The 19,719-nt window shown below is 45.0% G+C and overlaps 4 protein-coding genes across 8 annotated transcripts; 2 read left to right on the forward strand and 2 right to left on the reverse strand.

Annotated features, from left to right (window-relative positions):
• Positions 1-1,433: 1,433 nt before the first annotated feature.
• LOC112892835 lies at positions 1,434-3,460 on the reverse strand. The gene is made up of 4 exons (XM_025959947.1): positions 2,692-3,460; positions 2,601-2,622; positions 2,243-2,377; positions 1,434-2,158 (listed from the first exon to the last, which is right to left on the reverse strand). Exons 1-4 carry the CDS (start codon positions 3,441-3,443, stop codon positions 1,814-1,816), a joined length of 1,254 nt encoding a protein of 417 aa, XP_025815732.1. The 5' UTR covers positions 3,444-3,460; the 3' UTR covers positions 1,434-1,813.
• A 1,550-nt stretch (positions 3,461-5,010) lies between these two features.
• Positions 5,011-10,290, forward strand: LOC112894022 (single myb histone 5-like). 3 transcript variants are annotated; one of them, XM_025961581.1, is made up of 7 exons: positions 5,011-5,195; positions 7,043-7,250; positions 7,385-7,608; positions 7,698-7,782; positions 8,397-8,480; positions 9,086-9,433; positions 9,835-10,290. In XM_025961581.1, the coding sequence occupies exons 2-7, from the start codon at positions 7,101-7,103 to the stop codon at positions 9,847-9,849; spliced, it is 906 nt and encodes a 301-aa protein (XP_025817366.1). In that variant the 5' UTR covers positions 5,011-5,195; positions 7,043-7,100; the 3' UTR covers positions 9,850-10,290. The 3 variants fall into 3 exon arrangements, with proteins under 3 accessions (XP_025817366.1, XP_025817368.1, XP_025817367.1); XM_025961583.1 differs by having other exon boundaries at positions 5,038-5,195; positions 7,003-7,250; XM_025961582.1 differs by having other exon boundaries at positions 5,038-5,195; positions 7,024-7,250.
• Positions 10,291-13,431: 3,141 nt separating this feature from the next.
• LOC112895348 (receptor-like protein 7) lies at positions 13,432-16,674 on the forward strand. Its single transcript, XM_025963301.1, has one exon. It carries the CDS (start codon positions 13,483-13,485, stop codon positions 16,531-16,533), a length of 3,051 nt encoding a protein of 1,016 aa, XP_025819086.1. The 5' UTR covers positions 13,432-13,482; the 3' UTR covers positions 16,534-16,674.
• A 69-nt stretch (positions 16,675-16,743) lies between these two features.
• LOC112895349 (non-classical arabinogalactan protein 30-like) lies at positions 16,744-19,622 on the reverse strand. 3 transcript variants are annotated; one of them, XM_025963304.1, is made up of 2 exons: positions 19,218-19,622; positions 16,744-18,339 (listed from the first exon to the last, which is right to left on the reverse strand). In XM_025963304.1, the coding sequence occupies exon 2, from the start codon at positions 18,269-18,271 to the stop codon at positions 17,729-17,731; it is 543 nt and encodes a 180-aa protein (XP_025819089.1). In that variant the 5' UTR covers positions 18,272-18,339; positions 19,218-19,622; the 3' UTR covers positions 16,744-17,728. The 3 variants fall into 3 exon arrangements, with proteins under 3 accessions (XP_025819089.1, XP_025819088.1, XP_025819087.1); XM_025963303.1 differs by having other exon boundaries at positions 16,744-18,607; XM_025963302.1 differs by having other exon boundaries at positions 16,744-18,611.
• Between the last annotated feature and the right edge of the window lie 97 nt (positions 19,623-19,719).

The raw sequence follows: 19,719 nt of genomic DNA on the forward strand, positions 1-19,719 counted from the left end.
GCGGCGGAGCGGCGGGCGGAGGGGCGCGGGCGGGAGGAGGGCGGCGGGCGGAGGCGCGCGGGCGGAGGGCGGCGGAGCGGAGGGCGGCGGAGCGGCGGGCGGAGGGCGGCGGAGGAGCGGCGGAGGCGCGCGGGCGGAGGGGCAGGGCGGGCGGAGGCGCGCGGGCGGAGGGGCAGCGCGGGCGGAGGGGCAGCGCGGGCGGCGGGGCGCGGACGGCGGAGCGGAGGAGCGCGGGCGGTTGCGGGTGGGGAGAGGGTAGTTGGAAGAAAGGATAAAAAATTGAGATTGTGGGGTACAGAGGATGGAAATAGAGGATGTTGTTGGAGTTAAATTTGGTATAGAGAATGAAATTGATATGGAGGATGGATATAGAGGATGAGATTTAGGGGATATTGCTGGAGATAGCCTTATATCGACTTTATACCGTGTTCGGCTGCGGATGACTAACTCTGTTCCTATCATATTAAACGAGAATTTTGCTATTTAAAAATATTAAATAAAATTTAATTTAAAAAAATTTCATAGATGGATGGTAATTTATGAGATGAATTTAATCAGTCTAATTAATTTATAATTTATAATAATAATACTATAATAATCATCTGCTAATTATGGATTCACTGGTTCTTACTGTATGTATCGTCACGCAGGCACTTGTCTGACGACGTCTTCAGAAACGAAAGGACATGAACAACAGCTACACGTCCATGGAATGGATCTAACTGGCTTTACTCGCCGTGCAACTGGGGGTCAATTTATCGCGCATTCGTATCGATGCGTCCGGCCGGTCTCGATCGCGGTCGGTATCCGGACGACTGTGGGATCGGAGTAGGTGATCGATGTGGCGTCTGGCGTGCTTGACTCCTAAGGTCAGTCTAGACAGTGTCGTTAGAACACTTGTGTTTTCGTCAGGGCGTGCGTCTGCGCTCCACGCATTTTGCAGATCGGATCTGCGAAACTGCAGGTAGCATATTTCCGTCAGGCTCATCTGCGTTGCGGATGGCGGCAGCCTGCACGTTCTCACGGTACATCCCGGTTAAGAGCTGACCAAGCTTCGAAAGTAGTTACTACACATGGCAAACAGAAAATAGCCAAGGCCTTTCCTTGCAGGAGTAGTTATGTACTGTGAATGGCCGAGGCAATCCGGCCGTCCATTTGTAGACCGATATGAATACGGACAGCGAAGACGCAAGATTTGAGCTGCTGATCAGGACAGGGTGAACAACGGTTGCGTTACGTACAAGCATCCCGGTATTTGTGCTTGACAAACGAAGACAAAGACCTGCTTTACGCAGTACTCACCATTCTGCTGAACTCCTCTTTTAGCTGCCACAAGTCCAGAAGGCTCACTAATTCTCTCTGTATTTAGATATCCGACGTGTAACACAAGCTAATCAGTTTATTCTTAGATTAATTGGCTTTTTATAAACATATATATTTTTTAAAACGGATTATTTAGAAAGTATTTTATACTTTATGTGAAGTTCAAAAATATGAAATTCAACTCAACATCAAATTATTTTTTTTTCTAGGCAGTTTCTAAACAAGGCTTTCAACGGTCCAGTGCCGAGTAGCCTCACAAGGTCTAGGCCTCCCTAGTGGGCTCCAGCCGGTTCGGCAGCGCACGTCCATCCGTCCTCTTTCTTGGGCCACACGTTCGTGGGCCTTCTTGGATAGCTGCGCTGCGTTAGTTGGGTGGAGGAGATCCGCGCAGGCCAGGAGTTCAGAAAAAAGAACATCAATCGAACAGGCATGCTCTGACAACCACTTCCAGGATAGAACCCCAAAGCTTGCCCACGAGAAATCACCCACCTTAGAAGCAGACTTCTTCAGATAGAGCCCCATCCAACCAGAATGTCGAAAAGAAGTCACCCTCATGCTCAAACGAAAACTGAGCACATTTTGAAGCTTTGTTCTCTATATCGAGCTTCCTGTGATGATCTTCGATCCATTTTGTAGCACACCATATGCACCTACCAAACTTCATGAGCTCAAGGATCTTTGCCCTCTTGATGAAGAATTTGGCAAATTCGATATGTGAATTAAGTCCTTCGTATGGTCGCAGCTCAATGGTCTTGAGACTGCGGTTAAGACATTCAATGGGAGTAAGCGGATCATAGAGCCCGGCATCTTCCCAATTCCTATGTCCGTTTGAAAACTAGAAATGACACCAATATATTAGATAGGAAGTCAACAACACAATGTAACAATAGAACAATAAACATGGCTTAGCGATCGGTACCTCGATGTGAAGCTTCTCTATGAAAGGAAAACATCTTAAGGAGTCTATGGCAAGCTTCAAATTTGGTTCAGGCATAGCTAATGCCAATACCCACACGCCGAAGAAATTATCGCCCAACTTGACAGGAACCATGGCCTGCATCAAACACATTTCACACAAACAAAGAGCAAGCACGTCAGGATCAGATTTAGAAGAGGGGAGCTTCCAATTTGAAAGTTACATTCAATTTCATGGGACGTATTCCGTATCACTTATGGTTGCATCGTCCTTTATTTGCTACTATTACTGATACTATTTCTTAATACACTGAAAAGAAAGAAACCTGCAGGCCAGGAATCAGAATATGCATCGATCATACCTTAAAAGATTGATTCGCCGACCTGAATAGTTGGAAAGCCAGTTCCAAGGTAGCCCAACATGTTGAGCTTGGTTGCGCCTGTGATTCTCACCGATGGGCCATAGGTCGTATGATGCAGCAGCAGCCGTTCCAGACATGGAGCATCCTCAACCACGAGATCATCCAGCTCGATCCGTTCCTCACTCCTTCCAATCCACCTGACCGACGGAGACCGAAATTGGAGTCGAGCATCATAACCTCGATCCTCGGGCTACCAGAAATCATCCCTTGGAGGAGCTCTTCGCTGACGCCGACTTCGCGGAGAGAAAGGTGGGTGAGGCAGGGGAAGGCAGGCGGGCCCCAGCCGGCGGCCGGCAAGTTGCAGGAGCTGATGTCGAGCACGCGGAGCGACGAGGCGAAGCGGAGGGCGGAGGCAGGCAGCTCGTGGTAGCCGGAGACGAGGGGGAAATGGAGGACGAGCTCCTGGAGCGCATCGAGTTGCGGCAGGCGGAACCAGGCGTCGTAGATGGAGGCGTTGGTGTGGAGGGGGAGCGACCTGAAGGCGAGGCGGCGGGTGGGGCCCCCGTGAGCCGCGAGGATCTGGGAGACGACCTGGACGCGGAGGTCGTCGTCGTAATAGAGCTGGAGGCCGTCGTCGAGGTTGAGCGGCGCGGAGCGCCAGACAGGGTGCCAGCGGCGGGAGAGGACGGCTGTGCGGGCGCCATCCTCAGTGCGTAGGAGGGAGACGATGGTGCCGAGGATGCAGTCCGGGAGGCGGCTGATCAGGTCCGGCCCCTCCCGCGCGCGGGCCTCGCTGGCGCCGCCGTGCTCGGCTTTGCGTTTCCTGGGGACGGCACCTTCCATCAGAATCCGGTGGAGATTTGGTCATCGGCCCCCTATCGTTTTATTTTATTGGTAGGTTTGGGGTTCGAGAGGAGGTGGAGTGGAAGGGGGCAGAGTCGGAGCATAAGAGCATCTTCAAAAATTTTATTAAATTTTACTCTCTAAATGATCATTTAGAGATACTTCTGCATAAAAATTATTTTCTATATATTTTACTCTCTAATAGCTTTTTTATATCTTATGTAGAAATCTATTTTTTATCTATATTTTAAGAAATACGGAATAAAAGATGGCTACATTTAGATAACAACTTAGAGAAGCTATTAGAGGGTATTTTTTCCATCAAAATCTCTATTTCTAATAATAAGGAAAAATATAAAACATCTCTTGAAGTTGCTCTAAAAATATAACTGTCCGTGCTTAAAAAGAAAAAAGAAAAAAAAGAAAAGAGCCAAGTTCAATTTTTGCTCTAAAGTTTTTTTTAAAAAAAGATTCTGTTCTGAAATAGCGGGGCTCCTATGTATCATGTGGAAAATGGTTAATGGTTAACCAACATATCTGTAAAGTCCACCAAAATCCAGCTCTATTTCTTTCTTACATCATCCTCTTCCTCGCGACCTTCGCACCGCCCCCTTGTCCTCCGCCCCGGCTGGTGGCTGGCGCCGTCCGCCCATCATCCACCGCTACCTTCGATCTCACCCTTTCCGACCTTCACCACGCTCGCCGCCACCTACCGCCCACCGTGGATCCAACCCCAACCGGCCGTTTTACCTCCATTGCCGGCCGAACCGTCACCGCCAACCTCCTCCTCTAGCATCGGTGGCCATTAAAGCCCCGAAAATCCGAAATCTTAACCTCCACCGTCTCGACCATCACTCCGACTATCGGCGACCTCGCCAGCTGCCGCTGCCTCCACCTCCCAACCTTCACCGGCGACCGCTCCACTCCCTCCCTCCTCTAGCTCACACTCCTCCAGCCGGCGCAGGCACGAGCGGCGGCGCAGAGCAGCTCCCGACACGAGCCAGTGGAGTACGAAGGAGATCGTGTGGCCTCCATGGGCCGCACACATCTCAAACGGCGTAAAGAGGAGTAGTGGTGTGTTCGTTTCCTACCCTCTAAAGTTTAGACCCGTCACATCAAAGAGAATCTTGTCATTTAGAAGTATTAAATAAAGTCTAATTATAAAACCTTTTGCACAGATGGGTGCTAACTCGCGAGATAAATTTAATGAGCCTAATTAATCCATAATTTGCCATAGTGATGATACAGTAATCATCCGTTAATCATGGACTAATATACCTCATTAGATTCGTCTCGCGAATTAGCCCTGGGGTTCTGCAATTAGTTTTATAATTAGACTTTATTTAATACTTCTAAATAATAAGATTCTTTTGGATGTGACGGATCTAAACTTTAGATCTTAGGAAATGAACACACGCTAAGATGGATAATAAAGGATTGGAGTGAAAGGCTGCCTATCTAGGTTCGGCCCAAAAAACCTATTGGGCCACAAATCCTATTCGCAAGCGCTGAATGAAAAAGGAAGGCTGGGCTGAGGTTGACATGGGCCGGCTCCGTCCATCTTGACGGGGCGATTAGCCGGATGAAGCGGTCCACCTGCGGCCACCTAGCTACGTCACCTGTCGCCACCACCACCACCGGGGGGACGCTCTCTCGGCACGCATCGCCGCCGGTCACTCCTCCCCGCCGCTCCTCTCTCTGTCCGGTGGAGGTGGAGATCCGCGCAGGCGAGGGTCTGCTCCGCTCGCGTTGGTTAGTAATCCTCGCTTGCCTGCTTTGATGGATTCCCCGTGAGCGGAATGGATGGTTTCGTCTCATCCTCAGTCAAACCCAAAAACCTTCCTTCCTCGCCATTCGGATACGTATTAGTTGCATGCCATCCATCCGTGGTTCGATTAGGATGGCGTGCGTGCAAATTATTTTTCCAGAAATTTCGGGGTTGCAACTGAACACCCGTGACGCAGCTGAAATCCCCCCTTGCGCTTCGACGGCGCGTAGGATAATGTAGGCAAAGTTGCCAGCGCAGTATATTTTCACAAAACAAAAAGACAGGATGGTCCAAGCAAGCACCTTGGATGATTTTTCTCCTGTAATTCCGTTTCCACTGTGTGGTATGTGACTGGTCTGTGCGTGCTGTGCTCTGATTGGGAACATGGTTTTGAAGAATGATGTTTAGCCCCGGGATTTATAGGTTGTCTCACTGTTGTGCTGTCGGATATCATCTGCCTTGTTTTTCTAATGCAGTGTCAAGTGCTAAACTCAGTTAAGTTCTCTGAAGCCATATTTGATTAGTTTCTGAATAGACAAAAATACTGCAACACCTGTCCAGGTTCCAGCGTTCACTGCCCATTTCTGTTCGTAGTTCAGCATACGCTTTCCTGTTTTAGCTTGATTGATTCAGACAGAACCTGAGACATTGTTTAATATGGTATGCTGATACTGGTGTGCTTGGCAGGACCAGTCATGTAGGCACTAAAGTTCACCATGCGTGCAGTTATACTCACTACTCAGACTAGTCATTTATAAGTGCCAGAATCGTATCTTTTTTTACAAGGATGATGGAATGTGTCAGATAGGATTTGTTGAGAAACATCTTCTGCTTTTAGAATTTGCTGAGTTTGTTACACTGTAACAAAAGCTTAAGCAATGAGGAAGCAGTTTTCATGCATATTTCCAAGACGTTAAGATTTGGTTGAAAATGGCATCCATGGGGACAGTGAAGAAATTTCCATCTTCTTTGAAATCATCCCTTTTTTTTTGCATCAATACTCCTCTTGGTTTATTTTAGTATGTTGCAGAATGGCATAGCAATGGAATTATCATGCATCAAACGCATAAGCTTACTGCATAAGCTTACTGGAGATGGTTGGACTTCCCAATTGCCACTTTCCTGTTATTTGTATGCTCTAATTTACAGCCTTGTTTGATCAAATTACAGAGGCCATTCTTGAGTTTAGTACCATGTTGACTCATATTAACTCCAGTGACAGATAAGTGATGTGTTTTGGGTTGTCTGCAAACAATGAATCTTTAAACCTAAATCACAATTTGAAAATAATATGAGTAGATTCATCTGTTTCTGTCGGGTGTGTTGGTGTGGGTTTGTGCTGTTTTTTTTTGTCCTTAACCAGATTGTTTGTATGTTTCTTTCATCCTTAATGAAATGACACGCAGCTCTCCTGCGTTGTTGGAGAAAAAAGTAGATTCATCTTGACCATTAGATTAATAATGGTATAGTTTTGTTATGTTTCATAAGTATATCACAACAATAATTAGTAGCGAAAGTTGTGTATAAGGACTTGTTTGAAGTCCAAAAACTCCACTTAGTTGTGAGCGAATGTGATAGGCTGTATTCTTCATGAATGATAATGTAGACTCTGAGAGTGAATAGAGCAAATGTTTTTTATAATAATTTTTGGCACCTATTATTTAGCATATGCTATTTGCATTACAAACCTGATTTGCTGCTTTAGCCAAGGATGGCAGAATCTTGTACATATTATAAGAATAATTTATTTCTGTCTACTGTTTCCTGCAAGTATTAACCAAATGTGTTCAGCACTGGTTATATTCCTTTCAGCTGTTTGTGGATGAATCAGGTCAGAAGGAGCACACTCGTGTTTGTACTGTACTTGACTGAGGAGATTAGGTCTACGCATGGGGGCTCCAAAGCAGAGGTGGACTTCTGAGGAAGAGGCTGCTCTTAGAACTGGAGTCGCAAAACATGGAGTTGGAAATTGGCGCACAATATTGAATGATCCAGAACTTAGTTCCATATTGCGCTACCGCTCGAATGTTGACCTAAAGGTTAAAATTGTTGCTTTGATTCCACCTAAGCTTGCTTTTTGAAGGGACTGCCAATTTTTTGTATTCCAGTCAAATGTCCAGAATTGATCTTCACTCTAAATCCTTATCCATTCTTTGTACTAATTACTACTTAGGACAAGTGGCGTAACATGAATGTAACTGTCACCGCATCGAGTTCTCGTGACAAGGCAAGGACTGCCGTGAAGAAAACCCGAGCTGCTCCTAAGAACAATGACCACTCGGCAGCAATCAGCACAGTTACTTCTGATGCTGATGACGAGATGGTTGATGCAAAGCCTATAGCATCAGTGTCTACTGAAGCGTGGAATACTTCTACTTCAAAGAAATCTCACTCAAGGTATTTCTGTAGAAGTGCAATTCATAATGTTATCAATAGAAAACTAAGTAGTTTGAATGCTCCGCTTTAGCTTAATGGCTTTCATGCAGGCTAGACAATATTATAATGGAGGCTATAAAGAACTTGAATGAGCCTATGGGGTCACACAGAACTACTATTGCTAATTACATAGAGGTGTGCATCCTTCTTTTGTTTTTGTATCTAACTAGGACTAGAGTTATAGTATGTTTTATGTTCTTTATACAAAGACCATCACCTTTTATTTTGAGTGTAATGTCAAACGCTATTTCCACTTTCTGTTTGTGTTTGGTCAGCCAAAGATTTTACATACCAAACAGATTGTCAGATGTAGGTTCAATATTTTTAGTATATAAAAAAACAAATTAAGTGGCACCACCCAACTTCTTAGTCAATGATGGATGGTGCCACCTATATCTGTTGCAAGGATTCTTACTTCTGAATACCTAAATATATAGCAAATACAGTTTCATACTGGAAACAAAATTCCAGTACATCTAACCTGATTGTATCAAAATGAGCTATTGCAGATATCAAATTAGTAGAATCCAATAATTAAAACATGCCTGGTTACACAAGATATCCCCATTTCGTGCAAGAATGGCAACTGACCTCTTGTTCTTCCTCTCTTCCAGCTTGCAGAATTGGATGTCATTTTGAAATTATCTTCATGTTTTCACTTGCTTTGTTTCAACAAACTTTCGTGAACTGAGCCATGCTTGTCTTATTTACTGCATGCACATTCAGTTTCTTACCCTGGTTTCATGTAGGAGCAATATTGGCCACCTAGTGATTTTGATCACTTATTATCTGCAAAACTGAAGGACTTGGCCTCCAGTGGGAAATTGATAAAGGTAATTATCATTTTTAGCTCCCTACAGCATTCTTATGCTATGCCTATGCGAGAAATATAAGCAATTCAAAGGTGAAACTACTAGGTGGTATCGCATGGGTAAATTCAATTAATGACATCATCTATTGAAATAGATAAGTACTACTATAACCTTTGCATGAAACCCTCAAAAGGCTAGTTCTCATCCAACTGGAACAATTGACATGCCATATTTGTGAAAACAGGATATATGAAGGTTTACCAGATATGTATTTTTGGGCATATGCATGAGTTCTAAAAGGTCCATACAATTGTTCAGTCATGCACCATACATATTTGTCAGTATTGGCAATAGCTGATTCTTGTTCAATTATACACCATACTTTACTATTAGTTTATGACATACTGATTTCTTGTTCAATTTCATGTTGGATCCTTGTTGTACTGCCTTTTTTTTGTTTTACTTCAAAATTGCTACTTTCTGCACTATTTGGTTTGTGGGCACTATCATGTCCATGACCTACCTTTTAATGCTGAAGTTCTTATTTTAATCCCAATTAGAAGTTACATGTTCTCAAATTTAAGAACCTTAAGTATTTCAGCATGTGACCCAATGGAAGCTTGCAGGTGAATCGGAAGTACAGGATAGCACCTAGTTCACCACGCTTAGAGGGCCGAAGCCCCAAGATGCTGCTGCTGGAAGATGTGCAAAAGGAGCCCCTGAAAGTAATGAATGATGCTAGTAAAAGCCTTACAAGATCTCAAGTTGATGCTGAATTGGCTCGCATGGCAACTATGACCCCAGAGGCAGCTGCTGCTGCTGCTGCTCGTGCAGTTGCAGAGGCAGAGGCTATCATGGCAGAAGCTGAAGCAGCTGCGAGAGAGGCAGAGGTTGCGGAAGCAGAGGCCCAAGCTGCACAGGCCTTTGCTGATGCAGCACTTTTGACATTGAAGAACAGAAATGCTGCAAAATTGGTATATCTCTAGTTCATGGATCCTTTAGTTATATGTTTTGTCCTTTCACATGTGGTACCAGGTTGCATAGTCCCTTTTGCAACTTATTGGTGACTTTTGCTTGCTTAGAAAAACCCCATGATGAGCAAGTTTTCATAAATTAATTTGGTTATTCAGTGAAGATTATGATTTCCAAAGGTGCTTATGCTGAGGCATAGAAAAAATCATTTAAACTTATTTATTATTGTTCTTGCACTAATCTGTGCACACGACTCAATAATAATATTTGAGAAAACAAAGGATCTTACAACAGATGGGCTCACGAGTTTGCCAGAAGCAATCAACCTGTTTTTGACAACTTCGAAATAGCCTGTGGTTTGCTGCAGTAGCAAAAATCCTGACACCCTGATGTTCCTGTGCAGATGGCCCAAGGTTGATGCTACTTGGAACTCTTCCTGTCCAGCGTTGGCGCAGGTGCAGGCCACCTATGTATGTAGTTCATGTTTCCTGTTGTTTAGGCAAGCACAGCCGTCCCCCTAGTTGCATGAAGTTGTGTCGTTGGATCCACTCATCCGTGTGAGCCCCAACGCCGCAACGAAGGTACGTCTGCTCGGTATTCCGCCTCGGACACCATTTCGGAACTCGGTGCCATGGTAAACTCTTCGTCAGTGTCATAAAATTGTCACATGTTTTCGCTGGCGGTGTGCACGGCACAACGCTGCGTTGTGTTCATGTTCCAACACAGCCTTTGCATTGGTGCACGTCTTTGGACCTGTCATGAAACGGGCAATCAGATGAATGGTCTGGGGACTGTGGAGGTAGAGCATGGTTGGGCAATTTTCCCTTTCCACATTGAATCTGACATCCTGTCATGCAAAGGGGAGCTTTCCTAATTCCTAGGCCTGCCTGTCGTCTCTGGTATGGGCTGTTGGTGTGCCACTCAGGCGTCGCAGCTCGGGCGCTAGGAGAGGGATTGCGTGACCTGGCGAAGATAGCTAGAAGCTGCGTAAGATCGATCGTTGCTGAAGAGAGAATGGGGCTATATTCAATCGATTTCGGTATAATTTACAGAACATCAGGTCTTTGCAGCAAGAATTTGGGGGTTGAACACGGGAGGAACCCGTGGGGAAGATGCCAACTGACTCGCCTGACACCCACAGTACATGCATTATGCATCGCATGAATGTGCTTAGCTAGCAGACAAGGACAGGTAGAATGATTGATGGACAACGAGATGAATTGTTTCTGTACACGTACTGTAATTGTCTGAGCTACAGCTACAAAATAATCCATCCACAGTACAGTTAAAAGTGCATAGGTAGTCACCACTCACCAGTAGCAATTGCCATCGGTATTCACTAACAGCGGAAAATGCAAGGAAGAATCAATGACTCTTCGTGCCAGCTGCCAAGTCTTGTTTCTTTTCTCTTGACTTTGTGTGTGTTCGTTTACTTCCCTCTTAGATCCGTCACATCAAAGAGAATCTTGCTATTTATTAATATTAAATAAAATCTGTTTATAAAATTTTTTGCACAGATGGGTGCTAATTCGCGAGACAAATTTAATGAGCCTAATTAATCCATAATTTGCCATTGTGATGCTACAGTAATCATCCGCTAATCATGGACTAATATACCTCATTAGATTCGTCTCGCGAATTAGCCTTGGGTTCTACAATTAGTTTTATAATTAGACTTTATTTAATACTTCTAAATGATAAGATTCTCTTTGACATGACACCTCTAAACTTTAGACCGAACACACCCTTTGACTGCTGGTTGCCGGAGTCTTTTTTCTTCCCAGCCAGCGTGAAGATTCTTTTTCCATGGAGGTTGACTGACTTGGTGAAGTAGTGGAAGAAAAATCCAGAGAAACGTAACGATCGGCAGTGATGGTGCGGTACCCCTCGAGTCGCGTTGGAAAAAACAAAAAAACTAGCCAAGGCGACGACCTCTTGACTTGAGCTGGTGAAAGCATTCGCCAACTTGCTCAACTTTCTTACTTGCATACATGTCCATGATAACGGAGGCCATATTGATCAATAAACCATTGGCGATGTGTAAGGAACTCCCCACATCAAAAGCAGCAGCAGCTCTCCTGCATCGAGTTCTAGTCACCCAAAGCCCAAATAATGCTCAAGCGCTCAAGGGGATCCAACATATCGCTCACTACAGTACATGCCAATATTATTACGGCCAACACAACTTGCATACATGGCCCACGATAATAACGGCGCTCCTGATCGCCGTGGGTTTACTGTAACTGTCTATATAAACCGAGGCACGGTAAGAATCTCCCCCACATCGAAAGCCGAAGCAGCTCATCACTTGCAACACACTTGCAACACAGGATCTTAGCCACTTGCAACACAGGATCTTAGCCAGCCAAAACCAGTTGCCGCATGCCCACCACCATGATCCATCATGGGCCACCGGCAGTAGCGCTACATCTACTGCTACAAATCCACCTGAAAAAGGGAAAACCTTGATCCGTACCACAGGTTATTTAATTCTTTTTCTCTTTCCTGCTGATCCAGTTTTGCTGCGTGGCTAAGAGAAGTAATAATGGTAAAAATGTCACGAGCTAGTCACCCACGAGGCCACGGCTTTGGTCTTCACGTCTTATACGTGCTAGCGTGCATAGTGTGTGGCCAGTGGCGGTAGCCTCGATTGCACGGCAGCCACGAAACATCTATCATTTTCTGGTTTTAGCTGGCAGATAACAGCCTCGGTGGACCATTGTGGCTCGCTCTGCGATATTGCACGATTATTGCTCGGGACTCCGATGGTCTCCGATCCAGATGTCCCGGCTCGGCGGCTTCTCCATGTTCGTTTCACAGCTGTGTACGTCCGTACCAGGCAACCCAGAAGCGTATATATATTTTGGATCGTTAGGTTAATCTAAAAATAATAATATAATGAACTAGAATAGCAATTTGCGTAAATAATTTGGGAGGAAAAATAAACTAGAATGACATGCCATCGTAATTAATTAGCTGATCTAAAAGATACTGTTGAGTACCCACTTGCATTCTTACCAGAATATAATTTCTACTCATGATAACAACCTTCCGATCCAATCTTAGAGGGTCGACACGGACTGTTTGCGGGTTAGCCCAGCCCGCAACACTTCATTCGATTTGGTTGCCGCGGATTGAAGAATTAATACCGGCCTCCTGTGTTTACGGGACGCATATCTGGTGCAAATTCAGGTGCATATCTGGTGTAAATAGATACTGCAATCATGCAAATTCAGTAGAAATCCAATCTACAAGTCCTTTTCTTTTTGAAACTTTCCAGATCTATTAAAAATGAATTATGTTCTACGTTCACACAAAAATGATCAGGCTGAATAAATAAAAATGAAATTTCGCATCAATTTCAATCTACTAAGCCGGATAGAATTTACAGCTCCAATTTTTCACGGAGGTAGAATAATGAAGGAAGTCGTGCGAAGCAACACGACCGTTATAAGGTCGGATTCCTGTTAGCGGTAGGGCCCGTAACGTATTTTCTATTCACGTGGAGTTGACTGACCACTGCATGATGGAATAATGGATCAAATTAAAGTGTGAGCAGAATTTACTAGAAACGATAATGACTTTGACAGCGTATCGATATAACAACGTGTTGTAATCTTCGTAGAAATTTTTTGAAGAAAAGTGGTAGCTAATTTACTCATGTTGTATTCATGAGGTTGACTGATCAGATCGAACCAATACTCTTTCTATTCTAACTTGTAGATCGTTTTAGCAAATCTAGATATATAAATTTTATTTTAGCTGATCACCGGTAGTTCTTTTAGATAATTTGAATAATACTACATGAAAAAGTTAGGCTCAAGCGCTGAAGGGGATCGAACATATCGCTCACTACAGTACATGCCAATATACTTACAGCCAACGCAACTTGCATACATGGCCCACGATAATAACGACGCTCCCGATCGCCGCGGGTTTACTGCAACTGTCTATATAAACCGAGGCACGGTAAGAATCTCCCCCACATCGAAAGCAGAAGCAGCTCATCACTTGCAACACAGGGTCTTAGCCAGCCAAAGCCAGTTGCCGCATGCCCACCACCATGGCCCATCATGGGCCACCAGCGGTAGCGCTACATCTACTGCTACAAATCCACCTCGCAGTCATGGTGTGCTCGCTTCTCCCTTCGTCAGCCGGTGCGTTCACCAGCAGCAACACTACTGCTGCTGCCGTGGCGCCGCGGGTCCCATGCCTGCGATCCCAGGAGATGGCGCTGCTTCAGCTCAAACGCTCGTTTACTGCCACCGCCGACTCCATCACGGCGTTCCGGTCATGGAAGGTCGGCACGGACTGCTGCGGATGGGCGGGCGTGCACTGCGGTAACGCCGACGGTCGTGTGATTTCCCTTGACCTAGGGAGTTGGGGCCTGGAGAGCGCAGGTCTCAACCCTGCGCTTTTCGATCTAACCTCCCTCAGGTACCTCAACCTTTCCTGGAACAATTTCAATTTGTCTGAACTTCCGTCCACCGGGTTTGAGCGATTGACCAATCTCACCAGTCTCAACCTCCCCAACACCAACTTTTCCGGTCAAATTCCACACAACATAGGCCGTCTCACCAACTTGGTCTCTCTTGACCTCTCCGTTTCCATTGAAATTGTAGAGTTGGCCGACGATTGGTATTATATGGTGGGTAGTCAAAACATTGGGCAGCAAGCCGTGACAAACTTCACATCCTTAGTTGCAAACCTCGGTAGTTTGAGGGAGCTTAATCTTGGTGGTGTCGACCTGTTCCAGTCAACAGATTGGTGTGATGCTCTATCCATGTACGCTCGAAATCTCCGTGTCCTTAGGTTGCCATTTTGTAATATCCACGGACCAATCTGTGGGACATTCTCTGCTTTACGCTCACTATACGTGATTGATCTCCACTATAATTTTTTGACCGGTCAAATACCAGATTTCTTTGCAAACTATTCCTTGCTCAATGTTCTCCAGCTTAGCTACAATGACCTCGAAGGATGGGTTTCTCCCAAAATTTTTGAACATAAGAAATTGGTGACTATCGATCTTTACCGTAATCCTAAACTCTCCGGTAGCCTCCCAAATATCTCAGCTGATAGTTGTCTACAAAATTTGCTGGTTGGTAGCACCAACTTCTCTAGTACAATACCAAGTTCCATTGGCAAAATCAGATCTTTGAAAATGCTAGGCCTTGATGCACCTGGATTTTCTGGAAATCTGCCCTCATCAATTGGCGAGCTCAAATCCTTGAACACATTGAAGGTATCAGGATTAAATCTAGTAGGACCTATGCCATCATGGATCACAAACTTAACTTCCTTAAAGGTTCTTAAATTTTCTCGATGTGGCTTATATGGATCAATACCTTCTTACATAGGTCATTTGATCAAACTAAAAACATTTGCAGTCATGCAATGCGAAGCTTCAGGGGAGATACCTCCACACATCTTTAATATGACACAATTAGAAGAACTAGACCTTGGTTCGAACAATTTCACAGGAATAGTGGAACTCAACTCGTTATGGAGACTACCAAACCTATCCCTCTTGGACCTATCAAACAACAAGATAGTAGTACAAGAGGGACAAGAAAATTCTTCAATGGTATCCTTCCCTAACATACAATTCTTAAAATTGGCGGCATGTAGCATCACTAAGTTCCCTAGCATTTTAAAGCATCTAAACGATTGCATAGGGCTTGACCTTTCAAATAACCAAATGCATGGGGCCATACCCCGGTGGGTATGGGAAAATTGGTGGACAGACCAATCCTTTGGCCCTTTCTATCTGAATTTATCACACAACAATTTTACTAGTGTTGGCTACGAAACCTTTCTTCCTATTTCTTTAGTAAAGCTGGATCTCAGTTTCAACATGTTTGAGGGGCCAATACCCTTACCCCAATATTCTGCGCAAGTGATTGATTACTCTAGCAACATGTTCTCATCCATGCCACATAATTTTTCTACTCAACTTCGACATACTCACGTTTTCAAGGCGTCTCGAAACAACCTATCAGGGAATATTCCAACATCTTTCTGTATTGTTTCTGAATTTCTTGATCTCTCTTACAATACCTTTAATGGTTCAGTCCCCTCTTGCCTGATGGAGGATGCCAATCCATTGCTAGTTCTAAATCTCAAAGAAAATCAACTTGATGGAGAGCTTCCTGACACTATCAACAAAAACTGCACTCTTGAGTTGCTAGATATAAGTAGCAATCGTATTGAAGGGCAGTTGCCTAAATCTCTTGTGGCTTGCAAAAGATTGGAGGTCCTTGCTATCGCAAACAATAACATAACCGGCTCTTTTCCATGTTGGATGGGTACACTCCCAAGACTTCAAGTCCTCATCCTAAAACACAACAATTTCTTTGGATTGGTGATACCATCTAGCGCCAAAGAAAAAATCACTTGCGGATTCCCAAGCCTTCGGATTTTGGATATATCCTACAATAACTTCTCAGGCACACTGAACAAAGAATGGCTTTCAAAATTAATAGGCATGATAGTCGAAGTTAGTAATGAGACAATGGTGATGAAATATTACGCTACTCAAGCTGAAGTCTACCAGCTTAGCACTGAGCTCACAAGCAAAGGATCAGAGCGCCAATTTGATGAGATATGGAGGACCCTTGGAGTCCTTGATGTCTCAAATAATGCTTTCCAGGGAAGCATCCCCGCAGATATCGGGGGGCTTGTTTTGCTGGACGTGCTCAACATGTCACACAACTCCTTCACAGGGCCAATTCCATCTCAGCTCGGTCATTTGACACACTTGGAGTCTTTGGACCTGTCCTCTAATGCGCTTTCTGGGGAGATCCCATTGGAGTTAGCATGGTTGGACTCACTCACAACATTGAACCTGTCCAACAACAAACTGGTGGGAAGCATACCAGAATCACCTCATTTCATGACATTCTCCAACAGTTCATTTCTTGGAAATGAAGATTTGTGCGGGCCTCCACTGTCAAAATTGTGCAACAACAAAGTAATGTCAAATGCGAAGAAGAAATCTGTAGATTTTATATTATTCCTATTTGTTGGAATAGGATTTGGTGTTGGATTTGCGGTTGCAGTTGTAGTGGCATGGGGAATTCCTGTTAGGAAACGAGCTTGAGAAATAAAGAAACCATTCTCCATGATGTATTAAAATAAAATAAACCTCATGTTAGGGGATACGCAATCAAGACAGCCTTGACATCCTGTAAACCTTTATTGCTATTTTATATAAGAAAAATTGTCAGCATGTTAATGCTAATGCTATTGCAAGTTTATCAAATTACTAGGCCCGTTGTGAATAAACTCATGTTAGGGTATACTCAAACAAGGCAGTCTTGACTTCCTGTAAACCTTTATTGCTATTTCGTCTCAAAAAAAATCGTCAACATGTTATTGCTAATGCTATTGCAAGTTCATAAAGCAACAGATATCGTAGCTGAGGTATAGATTAGCTGAACTTATAACTCAAAACTATTTTGTGTGATCTGTACAAAACTAGTACGGGGGAGAGTTTATTCGCCACGATCTAAATTCCTGAGACCCTGAATTTAGGCCCTGTAACAGTAGTGAAAAATCTATTAGCCAAGGCAATAAAATAAGCCATCAAACATTACTCAAAATTTAAATTCTTGAAACGAAGACAAAGCATGGCAAAGTACGTAATCATTCACGGCATGAGCCTTTTCTTTCACTGCACAATGCTGCTATTCTTTTCCGAATTTGCAATGGCATCGCCCAGTTCCAGAGTACGGAAAAAAGATAGCAATATGCATCCAATGGCAGCTACTACAAGCGTCACAAAGGGACATGATTCCATTGGAGTTGGATTACTTGGGAACCCGCAGATGACAAACTCTTTTCCGTTGATAGGAGTCCCAGCAGAGCTTGACTCAACACATTCAGCCGTCTCTGTGTTTTTAAACTTTTTTTAAAAAAATTCGCCACAGTTCAGATGCAGGAAGCATGATTCGTTACGGCCACCTCCTCGTGTGGTTGTTGACCTTCTGCGAGTTCCATTGAACGAAGTGCTGGACAGCAATCGTTAGAGTTAACAAATCTACCGGCCGGAGTGCAAAGTGCAGTCCAATTCAAATCTTAAAAATTAAGATTTTTCTCACATACCAAATCAAAATTAGTTTACATTACACAGAATGTCATGCTGCACACAAACGATACCAATGGAAAGAGAAGAAAAGACTGAAAATCACTCCTCCTCCGAACGACACACGGATCACATTTCTCGCATCAATCAATGGCGTGGTTCCCATGCGTGCTCATCATCAATGGCGTGGCACGCGCTGTTCTCTCTACGCTCAGTAGTGGCGCGTGGGCGCGCACATCGCCGGCTTGAACGCGAGCGGGCCGGCGGTGTAGACGACGTTCTCGATGCCGCGCTGGTCGGTCCACCGCTTGCCCTCGTCGCGGATCGGCACGCCCTCCGTGCCGCCGCCGATGTTGGTGATGCCGTTGCACCTGGCGTCCGGCGACGAGAGCAGGCGCACGAAGCAGGCGGCGCGGGGGTCCCTGCCAAAGTAGTTGCCGGCGCGCTCGACACCGAACTCCGCGTGGAAGTAGCCGTTGTAGTTGGCGGCGGGGGACCGCCACGACATGACGAGGTTCTTCTTGTCGCGGCAGGTGACCGTCACCTTCGCCCCCGGCAGCGGCGCCGCGCCTTCGAGGCTCTGCGAGCCCCGCTGCGCGCAGCTCTGGCACAGCACCAGGCCCTCCACGCGCACCACCACCAGCTTCTTCTCGTCGCTGTGGGCGGGCGCCGCCGGCGGCGTGTATGGCGCGGGCTTCGGCGTGGCGGGCGGCAGGGTGTAGGGCGCCGGCGGTGTCGAGGGGATGGGGCTCATTTCCAGACATTCCTCAATAGCTCATTTGTTGGGAATGACGGTTTGTGTGGGTCCCCATTGTCGAAAGGCTGCATCAACACAACACCAAAAGTGTGGTCACATCATTCTAGAAAGAAATCTGCGGACCTTATGACATTCCTCTTTGTTGGATTGGGATTTGGTGTTGGATTTGCAACTGCAATTGTTGTGGCATGGGAAATCCCCATCCGCAAACGATCTTGAGAAAGGTACAGTTGTGTTGTTGGTTGTTGTTACTTAGTCATTGTTGCTTTAGTTGCTTCATCCACCACCCTGTGTAGTTGTTTCCTCTTGTTTTCTGTTCAGTCGGTAGTTGTCCTGTCTGGTTCGAAAATTGTATATCATTATGAACTAAATTTTTCCATTTTGAATAATGATAACAAAGAGGATTGAAGATCAAAATATAGACGATACAGAGTAACTAACACAAGAAGTTTAATCCAATGAAGAATACTCAGATTAGTATATCGGTCCTGCTCACTCTGGGACATGTATCGCAAAAGCCCATGAACACGGCGAGACTACTCTATCCTTTTTTAGTATTTCCACTGATTTAGTGTACAGGAAAATTTTTCTTTGGCGCTGCAGATATCAAATCAGAGTACATGTTTTCCTCGTAAAAAATAGTGTACGGGAGAACTTTTTTTTGATAAGGTTGCAGTTTTTGAGTTCATTATGGATTATCCATCCTCAAAGAGAGTTGGGTTACGGTTACCTCAAAATGAAAATTATTGTTTTCTAGCTTCAATTCTCCAAACACACAAGCCATACTAATATCATAAGCACAAAAACTTAAATTCCTGGGACAAAGCTTAGAACTGTACTTGACCGCGACCATCTAAATGCGGTTTACTCCTACTGTAAGAAATCACAATCAAATTCCACAAAAACGCAGTGAGCTGAGCTCTAAGGCAGCGTATTTCCGAACCTTGGACTACTGAAGTGTGAGCTCGCGGCTCCGCCAGGCTCCGCGCCGGCGGCGACTTCCATGTACTCACGGTCACGGAGGAGTCGGCGGTCGGCGGATCACATGCTAATCTTCGACGTCGACCTCACGGAACCCTAGGTCGGCGGAGATTGGAATTTTGGGGGAATTTGGAAGAAACGATGAGATGGACTCGACCGAGATTCGCCGGTCACCCGGTCCGTTGGGAGGTGGGGATTTCGCCATTCCGGGGGAGGACCGGAGGCCGCGGTGCTGAATCGAACGGTGGCCCACAAGCCAGGGAGGCAAAAGCTGATAAAGAGCTGCTTCTCTATTTTCCACAATGGCGATGCAGATGAAACTGAAAGCATCATCGTCTTGAACTTGAGGAGTCAACAGCAGTGGTCGACGAAAACCATCACATCAAATGCATTTACACAGACACATATTTGCAGTTCTTTTTGGTTCAGTCGTCAACCAGATTGAGTGACTGCATCGATTGTAA

The sequence above is a fragment of the Panicum hallii genome, chromosome 5, assembly GCF_002211085.1.
Source record: "Panicum hallii strain FIL2 chromosome 5, PHallii_v3.1, whole genome shotgun sequence".
Lineage (NCBI taxonomy): Eukaryota > Viridiplantae > Streptophyta > Magnoliopsida > Poales > Poaceae > Panicum > Panicum hallii.